Below are 10,892 nucleotides of genomic sequence, written 5' to 3'. Positions count from 1 at the left end.
TAAATAAATAAATAAATAAATAAATAAATAAATTTATTAAAAAAAAAAAAAAAGACAAGAAGGTCTGAGAGACTGTCACAGCCCAGAAGCGCTCTGAGGGGACACAACGACTACATGCCATGTGGGGTCCTGGATGCGGTCCTGGGACAGCAGAAGGACACCAAGGAAAACTGAGGAAGTATGAATAAACTGTGAGCTTTTAGTCAATTATTATTTTAAGCTTATTATTTATAAATCAGTGTTGGTTCCTTAATTGTGACAAACGCACACGCTGATGTAAGACGTCACAGAGAGGAAGCCGCGTGCAAGTTGCACTGGGACTGTCGGTATTATCTCCGTCATTTTTCTATTTACATTCAAACATTGTCCTAAAATAATGTTTACTTAAACGAACAGCTCCCCAGTGCCAAGAGGCACTAGACGGGGAAACGGTGACCCCGGTCGACCAGAGGCTGGGGCTGGGAGAGCAGCTGGGCCCCCGCAGCCCCACGCGGTCCTCCTCGGGCTGCTGGCCACGGTGTTTACACAGCTCTCTCCCCTCGGGGAGCCCCGAGCACATTTTTCAGATGGGAAAACTAAAAGCAGGGAGAGAGAGGATGTTTGACCGGGTCACATTTTTGTTCAAGAACCAGGAATGGAATGTGCATTTTGGGTTCTGGTTCTGTCACCAAATCTCAGCTCTGGTGGCCACTCCTTGTCTGGACCTGATGTTCTGGGCGCTTCCATCCTGGAACTGGCCTGGACCGACCATCTGGGCGTGTCCCCTGCCAACCCCGGATCCTTTCTCCTCAGAGGGGAGTTCAGTAGGAGAAAGAATTATTTCAGAAAGGCAAAATGAGAGACAACCCAGTAAACGATGGCGGGCCAGCAACTGTGACAGAACAGAAAGGCCCTCCAACTGCTGCCCGTTTGTCCTAAAGCTGAGGTCGTGGTCACACCTGCGCTGGCGCCTCCCAGCCAGGCCAGGCGGCCTCACCCTTGCTCGGAAACGGCAGCCCGGGTACAGCTGCGGGACGTGCTCTCCTAAAGCACACAGGACTCAAGGAGGCAGGAAGGGCCCCAGGAGGACGGCAGGTCCTGGGAGGGAGGCAGCAAAGACAGCAGCTGCGGCTGCCGGGAGACAAGCAGGAGAGCACGGAGCCCGGCGGCGGCCCGGCTGAGCGGCTCTGGCCACGCGGCGGGAGAGCGACAGTGCTGTCCACGTGCCGCCGGGCTCCCGGCCCCGAGGAGGCCCCAGGGCCCCTGGCTCACGGCTGGGCCTGGGACAAGGGTGTCCAAGTCAAGACGGGCCTCTCCGGGGTCAGTGCCCAGCCCAGCCACCCACCTGCTCGTCCTCCCGCCCTGGACAAGGCGGCGGCCCCGTGGCCAGGACACTCACCGCTGGCCACCCATCTGCAGCTCCAGCAGCTCGGGCAGGGCGTCCCGCAGGGGCTGCAAGTCCCCTACCACCACCGTGGCCCTGCGCCTCTGCTCCGCCTTGCGCTCCTGCTCCGCCAGCCTTGTGGCTTCGATCTCTGAGGAAGGGGGATAAGGGGTCAGCGAGAGGGGACCCAGGAGGACAAGCGCCCGGCCGCCGCCCTCAGCGACAGAGGGTCCTGACTCCCAGCCCACAGAGCCCCAGCTCGGCCCGGACCCCGGGGGCGGGCTGGCTGCCAGCGGTCTGCTGCCCTTAATCCCGGAGGTGGCTGTCGAATTACAGGCTGATGAGGAGACGGGCTCAGGCAGGGAGCGGCCCCTGGGAAGGCCGGCCGGCTGCGGGAGCGGGGCGGGCGGAGGGAGGGGCCGCACAGGCAGAGCAGCCGGCCCCTCCCGCTCTGCTTCCCTTGTGCCTCCTAGGGACACGCCCAGGAGGGAAAAAGAGGTCCCCACGGGAGACGTCAGCAGGCAGGAGGGTCCCCAACAAGGCAACAGGTGCGAGTGGCCAGGTCCAAAGCGAGAGGAAACATGCACCACAGGGTCTCGAGGGGGCTCCTGCACTGGTTGGGGGGGGCCTGGGAAGAGGGGTATGGGCACTGGGACAGACCCTGGGGAGGGGTGGCGCGGCCCGGGGGTCCAGGGTGCCGAGCAGAGGGCAGGGCACGGATGAGCCACCGGGGTGAGGCTGTGCCGGCCGGCAGGGCCTGGACAGGGATGTGGCCTCGGGATCTTTCATTTTAAAATATATGTATTTCAAAATTGCTAATAAAACACATACTCAGATGCATGATTTCCACAGTGTGGCTCGTGGAAAACACCAGCTCACTAGCTTGTGTGCAGACCTTGCTCCAGGGAAACTGCCTGAATCTGTGACAATTGATTTGATTGTTCTGCATTAGATTCCTTAAAAAAAAAAAAAAAAAACCTTGGAAATGAAGCTCTGATGTGATAGATCTGGGACAATCAGACTGGAGCCTGAGAGGCTCTCCTGCCTCCCAACTGCACGAGGTTTATTGGGCTATAAATAACCAGGCTGCAGACTCTGAATCACATCTAAAAAGGGAACTGAGAGCACCTTCCTGACAAGCAGCCGACAGACTCACAGCCCAGCCGACAGAGGCCTGGAGATGCCAGCAGAGAAGCGTCAGCCAGCGGCCCAGGTGGCCCGACGCGGGGCGTCTCCCTCCCGAGGGGCTGGAAGTCCGCAACCGGTCCTTCGGGCGCTGTGGCCACCCGGCCACCCCTCGGGGCAGGTGCAGGAGACGATGGCGGCGGGCACAGCACCCAGAAGGGCGGTGATGACACCAGGCACGGGGCAGGCCAGGAGGACGGGGACCTGGACGGGGGCCCCACGAGTGAGGACAGACTCAGGACAGCCCACCGATTATTAGTACAAAGAACATGCATGCACTCGGCTTGGCCCCGGTCCACCCAAGCCCCAGGAGGTGTATGAGAAGTGAGGGATGTGTAGCGACCCTTAACAGGCATTTCCAAAAGAGAACACTTTCTGGAAACAAGGTGCGTGGGAGGCCTGGCAGGAGCAGCTCGTCCCCAAGCTCGGAGTCCACCCTCGAAGGCCCGCGCCGCCCAGAGAAGCTTGGAAAGGCCCACCCGGACAAGCCAAGTCAGGGACACACCCACCCCAGTTGCACCCAGACTGGGAGAGTCCAGGGGACCCTCAACTCACCCCAAAGAGCTGAGCTCTTGGGACGAAGACCGCCCATCCTCCCGGGTCCTCCTGCCCTGGGCCCCAGGCCACCCCTCCATGCCAGGGATGTTAGGATGTATAGGGTGACAATTCAGTACTCTCCATGCTGACAGGATAAACAATCTACTCAGTACCTACCTCATCAAGCCGGGTGACTCTTCCCAGAGCCCTGGCTCCCAGGAGGGCCGAGGCAGTAGCGGGGGGTCGGGGGGGTTCAGGCAGGGGAAGGGACAGGGTGGCTCCCTCCCTGGCTGGCCGGCCCGGCGCCCAAGCTGGGGGACCAGGCAAAGCAGGCCCAGCTCACAGGAGGACGGAGGCGAATGCCAGCAAGTCAGAGCCAGAGCCTTTTAGGTTCAAAGCGCGCGGGGTCTACCTAGGACGCATCCGAAGCACGTGCAAGGACAGCACAACACAGGGACACGTGCCGGGTGGCCACTGCAGTCGCTGCTTCAAAGGGAGAGACTACAGTCACCACAGAAGTGCCCGAAGAGCCTGACAGAATTCACTGTCCGCTCAGGGTAAAGGTTACAGTGAAACCAAGAACAGATGGAGCTTCCTTAATTTGAGAGAGATCATCTACCAGAAAGTCCACATCTTGTGTACATCAGGCAGACTCTCTGATGAAGCAGGCCACAGAAGGGATGGCAGACACGCTCGCCAACCTGGCCAGGCGGCTCCGAGCCCAGGGAGGGCATGAGCGCGTCTCCCACACCAGCCTCAGGTCTGACGCAGCTCCAACTCCAACAGGGCCTGTAACTGAACCTGGGATCTAATTCCAAACCTTATTTTTTAAAAACACTAAATGTGTAAGAATAGCCAAAACATTTTTGAAAAAGAACAAGAAACAAGAGAGCTGGCCTACTGGATATTAGAGCAAATTATGAAACGAGGGAAATTCCGACAAGGAGGCGTCAGGGAGGTGGGAACTCGAAGAGCAGGCTTTGCGACCAGCCATCCTGGGTAAAGGGTGGGGGGGGGGGGGGGGCCCCTCCCTCCCGCTATTCCTAAAAATTACCTATGCAAGAACTGAATACTACAAATGAGACAATTTCACTGGCGTGTGGGATGCTGAACGTGGGAAATTTTTACGGGCTGAAACCTGTGTTTCTACGTGCTGCCCAGGAGGGCAGGCCAGATCCCTGAAGGCCCATCCATCCTGGTCATTTTCTCCTTGCTTCCTTGCCCACATTTGCTAACCTGTAAGAAACTGAAGGGAAGTTCCTTATAAACAGGGCCCAAAACAGAGCTCGCATGAGGACCACCAGCTTAATGCACCGTCACGGCCTGGGGTTACTGACCCTGAGCAAAGCTGGCTCACAGGACACTGACCACGGCCCAGTCCTCAGCCCGTGGAGACTGGGACCAATTCTCACCCCTTCTAGCAATACTGCAAAGGTTCCGGCCACTGCAGTAGGATGAGAAGACGACATAAAACAGAGTTTGAGAAGAAAGTGGTAAAACTGTCTCTATTTTAGTAGCATGAGCATTTACGCAGAAAATTCTAAGGAATCTCCAGGATAACTACCAGAAGCAACACAATTTTAGCAAGGCCAGAGGATACAAGATTAATAATCATTCGTAAGTAATTAATAATATAATAAATAGCAGAAAACCGGAAAATGAAGCTTTTGTGAATTTCATTTATAACAGCCTCAAAAACTGTAAAACAGCAATAAGCTTATCCAAAAACCCCACAAACCTAAGACCTCTGTTCTGAGAACCACAAACACTGACGACAGAAACTAAGGAAAACGTAAATAAAAGGGGAGATACCACGTTCATGGATGAAGACCCAATACTGTTAAAATGGCCATTCTCCTGAACTGACCTATAGACTCAGAGCAATCCCTGTCATTGCTGTCATAGGTTGTGTTGGTGGTGGTGACGTTCAAGACATTGACAAGCCTGTGATAAAATTCATATGGAAATGCTATGAACTTGGACCACCCAAAGCAGTCTTGAAACAGAGGACCTGGGACACAGGACTTCCCTTATCTGACGCCAAGACCTGCTTCACAGCTGCACAACTGAGACAGCCTGGTACTGAGAGGCTATTTGACTTTTCACAAAGACACGAAACTGATGAGGAAAGAAAAGTCTTTACAACAAATTGTGCTGGAACTGGAAAAAAAAAAAAAAAAAAGAAGAAGAAGAACCTGAACCAGGACTTCACACCACAGACAAACATTAATTCAAGATGGATTACAAACCTAAACGAAAAAGCCAAAACCGCAAAGTTTTTAGAAGAGTAGGATTTATCCGCCTGACTTGGGACTGGGCCATTTTCTTAAACAAGACGCACCCTGGCCCCCTAAGGAGAAAAGACAAATCAGCCTCCTCAAAATTAAACTTCTGTTCATAAAAAAAAAAAAAAACTGTTAAGAAATTAAATAGGCAAGTCCCAGTCTGGGAGAAAATTATTTGCAAAACACACCTGACAAGACTGGTCTCCAGGACGGAGGAACTCCTTGAGCTCAACAATAAAGAGCCCAGCAAGAGCCTCATGAAACAGACCCTGGGCCTCAGAGGGCGCCCCAATGGGCAGCAGCACGTGAAAATGCCCGTTCACCATGACAACGGGCACCTCGCGCTCAGCAGCTAGGACTGCAGGGACAGACGTGCCGGCACAGCCGGGGAGCAACCACGACTCTCCCACGTTGCTGGGGGGGCGTAGACGTGCAACCACAGTAGGGAAACGTCTGGCAGCTGCTTATAAAACTAAACATACACCTGCCCTACGACCCAGCGTTCCATTCCAAGTATTTACCCAAGAGAAATGAAAACATATGTCCACAGAAGACTTGTAGAGAATGTGCATAGCAGCCTTATCCACAGCAGCTAAAAAGAGAAAACAGACCAGGTGTCCATCCATAGGAAAGTGGACACCACATACAGAAACACTTCTCAGCAACAGAAGGGTGCCGACTACGGCTACACGAAGCACGGACGAGCCCAGTGCCAAGCTGAGCAGAAGAACCCAGACACAAGAAGAGCACATCCTACATGACTCCTTTTATACGATGTCTAGAGCAGTAAAACCTAAACTCTGACCTGAAAAAGACCAGATGGTGGCTACCTCGGGGGGAGTCGGGACTGGGAAGGGGCAGGGGGCATTTCTGGGTGATGGTGATGGTCTGCACCTTGAAAGGGATTCTGGTTGTACAGGTGTAGGCATTTGTCATAAATCACTGAACAGCACACTTAAGATTTGCATTTCACTGCATGTAAATTTTACCTCAAAATAAAAACTGAAAAGAACCATAAGCAAATATTGAACTCCAGTGGAATTATTTGGGAGAAAGTGTGCTGAGGTCCGTAATTTACTCTGGAACACGTAGCTAAAACATGGGTTGGTGTTTGGATAGACAGATGTACAGACATGTGATAAAGAAGTGAGGTGCTCATTGTAAAACGTGGATGGTGGGCATGAGGACGCCCACTGTAAAATTCTTCCTACTTTTCCGTACAAAACTTTTCGTAATGAAATACTAAGGAAAATCAACTTCGGAGATGTAGCTAAAGCTATATTCAGAGGCTGACATACAGCCTTTCATTCCTAAACAGAACATACAAAAATAAATACGTCACTAAAACAAACCTAAAGAAACCAAGAATGGGGCACTGAAAAAATAGAAACTAACAATTTGGAAAACAGAAGAGTAGAAGTGACAACTAAATACAAGAACTCTTGGCATGGAAGAGACAAAATTAACCAGAAATTAGAGAAGGGGATACAAATAAAGAATGATAAACAGGACATTAAATAACGAGAAGCCAACAACTCTGCTAATAAATGTTGAAATCTGATTAGATTAGATGTTTTTATAGGAAAATGAGTGACCAAGATTAACTCAAGTAGTTAGAAAAAGACCAACCATCATGGAAGAAAACTCAAACGTCTTCAAAAATTTGTAGCCCATGGGCTTCCCTGGTGGCACAGTGGTTGAGAGTCCACCTGCCGATACAGAGGACATGGGTTCGTGCCCCGGTCCGGGAAGATCCCACGTGCCGCGGAGCGGCTGGGCCCGTGAGCCATGGCCGCTGAGCCTGCGCGTCCGGAGCCTGTGCTCCGCAACGGGAGAGGCCACAACAGTGAGAGGCCTGCGTACCGCAAAAAAAAAAAAAAAATGTAGCCCGGGAACGTTCAGGGCCCCAGTGCTCCCAGCCTATTAACTTTTCCAAATTCATTTTACAAAGAATATTTTGCACAACTCCATGCTAGGGACTGTGAAAAAGAAGATGGATGAATGAATCATTTCCTTAAGAAACATCCAAAATGTGAAAGAAAACCTAAAATTAACAATTGTGGAATAAATTGATAAATTTCTCTAAAAAAATTAAAAGCATACAGTTTCTTTAAAACCTTCAAGGAAAAAATAATGCAGAGGGCTTCCCTGGTGGCGCAGTGGTTGGGAGTCCGCCTGCCGACGCAAGGGACACGGGTTTGTGTCCTGGTCCGGGAAGATCCCACGTGCCGCGGAGCGGCTGGGCCCGTGAGCCATGGCCGCTGAGCCTGCGCGTCCGGAGCCTGTGCTCCGCAACGCGAGGGGCCACAGCAGTGAGAGGCCCGCGTACCTCAAAAAAAAAAAAAAAAAAGCAGATCATGTTCTAACTGTGTGAGAACATAAAGAAAAAACCATTTTAAAAGTCAGCAAAACACTAAAAAGACAACTGTAAGAAAAAAATTTCAAAACAATCTTCACAAGAAAATCTTCAGAAAAAATCAGCATCAAGAAATATAAGTATCTTTCCCAAGCAAAATTAATAAGAAGAAATCCACCCCACAGACAGGTGCTCGGAAAGGAGGGAGTCACCAACCCCCGCAGAGCGGAGGCCCGGGGTCCCCGACCCCACCAGGTGGGTGAAGAGCCGCCTCTGCTGGGGACCCTGTACTGTCACACACCCGGAAGAGGGCCTGGAGGGACACACGCAGAACCAGAAAGTGGGAAATTTCGTAGGTATCATAAAACACCCGACCCGCACGCACTCCCTTTGCAATGCTTTCCACGGGAGAAGCAGCTTCCTGCGACGTTCCCGGGGTGGGGGGGGGAGGTCGGGGTTGAGGCAAGGCCTTGCGGACACCTGCACAGGTGACAGGGCCAGCCCCTCCCCCCGCAGGGCCACCTACTTGTCACATCCTCCAGGGCCCCAGACCACCCAAAGCGGGCTCCGAGCCAGCCCGGGACAAGTCCCCACCAGGGACAGGGCCCCACCAGGGGTAAGGCCCCGCCAGGGACAGGGCCCCGCCAGGGACAGGGGGAGCTTACTCTGCAGCCACCTCTCGCGCCTCAGCTTCAGCTTCTCCTTCTTGGGCAAAACAGCCTTGGCCTTGGCACCTGCGGACAGAGAACACAGGGTGAGCAGGACAAAGCCAGGAGCCCAAGGTGTGCACACAGGTGTAGCTATTCAGGGTGCCCGGCCATCGCGCCTGGTCCTGGCTGTGGGACACCAGGCCCCCCAGGCAGGGCCGCAGCACACCAGGCAGAGTGACTTCAGGCTGCCCCGCTCGCTGGGCCTTAGCTGGTTTCCCCAGAGGTAACGCGGCTTAAGCCCAGGCCACGTTCCACCCGGGGCGCATTCTGTACAGGATCTGACTGTCCCGCAGATTCCCGAGCTGGTGCAACACACCCACGGCGTCTAAGGAGAAACAGCGCAGAGACGAGCTCCGTCAGGGCGGCGCTCCTGGTCAGCTGGACTTGTCAGTTCAGGATCCCCTGTAAACGCCCGTAACCCGTGACCACGCTGCGGCCGTGCCTGGAGCTGGCCTGCTTTCCTCCCCACTCACCCCGACCTCTCAGCCCAGCAGGAAGGGGAGGCGCAGGGCCGTCAGTCACCCTGTGCTAGGTCGGCGGGCTGCTCGGGATGCGGGCGGGTGTGCAGGAGGGTGACGGGAGGGAGGGGCTGCATGGCAGGCGCCCTGCAGGCGTCAGCGGCCGTGGGACTGTGGGTGAGGGAGGGGATGTCCCCGGGCCGGCGCGGGGCCCAACCGCCAGTGGGGTGAGGGCGGCATGTCTGGGGCAGGAGCCTTAGCAAGGGCAGCAGCGGCAGGAGGCAGCAGAGGCGCCTCACACGGGAGCCTCGCACCCGCCCTCAGAGATCCAGGGAGAAGTCTTCTCTGCCTTGCTCCTGATTCTGAAATAATTTCAAAAGAAAGAAGAGTCTACGACCCGCAGAGACTGACAGAACCGTAAGCGCATGCGGCATCTGAACGAGCGGCAGGCTGGCACGCGGGTCGGGACCCTCCCCGCGCCACCCAGGACCCCTGCCCAGCAGCCCAGGAAATGGGACCCGGCACGCTGACCCTGTGAGGCCCAGGGGACTGGGGAAGCTTCAGTCTCGCGGAGGCTGCAAGCCCGAGAACCGGGGAGCCTCCGGCCCAGGGCGGCCAACAGACGCTGCCCCCAGGGGCATGGGAGGGAACAAGCGGGAACGGGCACTGCGGGGCCAGGGCGACTCAGGTCTGCTCACCTCAGCATCCCACCAGGGACCCCGAGGGCATCTGGAGGCTCCAAAAGCCCAACAAGCCCAACCCCCAAGGGCTGGCAAAGCCCTTCAATGGGACAGTGAGGGGCCAGGTGGACCACCCTTAAGAAGAAGGCGGTATCTGGGCAGGGCCACCACGTCCCCAGGGCTGCGGTCAGGGCTGAGTGAGGGCAGCACGGCTGCCCGGGGCGGTGCTCTATCCTGTCTCTGGACATCTCCAGGGCTGTAGAAGGACATGTATGTCCAGCCAAAGGAAGAGGGCCTGGCTCCATCGCGGCTTTAATGGAAGTTTTCGAACTCACAGGAGAGAGGGCCCTGTGAAGAACCCTTGAGTGTCCCTGACCGCATCCACCCGACCCTGGTACTTCAAGCCAACCCTAGATGGGCCAGCGCCCATCGTCCGGACTCTGGGACAGCAGGCACACGTAAGTCCCCCAGGTGTGTGAGCCAGCCCTGTGAAAGGGGCCCGCCTGCGGACATGCTGCCAAGCGCCAAGTGCAGTACCCGACGCACAGTGAGGCCAAACAACTGTGACGTCAGAGCTGGAGCAGAGAAGCGCTGTGCAGGGCCAAGCAAGGAGACGGGTGGCTTGTGCTCAGAAAACCCCAAACTGCCTGAAAGGCTTCAGCAAAGCATTCTGAAAGGCCCCGTGACAGAGGCGGGTGGCAGGGTACGAGATCAGCTCGTGCACAGCTCTCTGACTGGTTGATGGTGAGGTGACAGGCTGGTTAACACATGGCACCAGAAGGTCTGGGGGCTTCGTGTTCAGGGTCATCAAGCAGTTAATTTCTTCCACGTAGTGGTGGTTTCTAGCACCTGAAAAACTCAGGAAATATGCTCAAGGTACTATTACCTGGGCACTTCAGAAAGGAGCTACGGTAGAGGATGTGTGAGAGAGGTCTGCCCACGCCCCCAAGGCCCCAATGGGTCCCGCTCGATTACAGACACACCCCGTGAGAACGGGCCATCCAGGCTGGACGGGGGACACTCAGGGGGACGCTGGCCAGCACCAAGGAGGCAGCGGCACCACCTCGAGCCTGTCCCGTCCGCTCCCTCCTGAAGCCTGCGTATCACTTCTCTCCATCCCAGCACCAAGCCCCCTCGGACTCAGCCCGGGACAGGCCAAAGACCACAGTGTCCCCCCTCAGAGGAAGGTTCTGGAATGGCAGGAGTGGAGAGGACAGAGCAGGTGCTCAGGCCACCCCACCTGGTGACGGGGGAGGAGCACCTGCCGGTGACCAGGCCTGGCCTCACCGACCTGAGAACACAGCTCCAGAAATGGCCA

At 55.3% G+C, this 10,892-nt stretch overlaps 1 protein-coding gene across 2 annotated transcripts in view; it reads right to left on the bottom strand.

Annotated features, from left to right (window-relative positions):
- The window catches only part of SLX9 (SLX9 ribosome biogenesis factor), a 28,592-nt gene that overhangs the window by 5,084 nt on the left and 12,616 nt on the right, over positions 1-10,892 (bottom strand). For both annotated transcript variants that reach the window (XM_024758335.1, XM_024758336.1), the window contains exons 3-4: positions 8,392-8,460; positions 1,379-1,514 (exon numbers count right to left, since the gene is read on the bottom strand). In XM_024758335.1, coding sequence (XP_024614103.1) covers positions 1,379-1,514; positions 8,392-8,460 — 205 coding nt within the window. The remainder of the gene's footprint in view (positions 1-1,378; positions 1,515-8,391; positions 8,461-10,892) is intronic.

Source organism: Neophocaena asiaeorientalis, unplaced genomic scaffold (genome assembly GCF_003031525.2).
Source record: "Neophocaena asiaeorientalis asiaeorientalis breed wild unplaced genomic scaffold, Neophocaena_asiaeorientalis_V1.1 scaffold45, whole genome shotgun sequence".
NCBI classification, from domain to species: Eukaryota; Metazoa; Chordata; class Mammalia; order Artiodactyla; family Phocoenidae; genus Neophocaena; species Neophocaena asiaeorientalis.
This window is presented reverse-complemented; position numbering and strand designations above follow the sequence as displayed.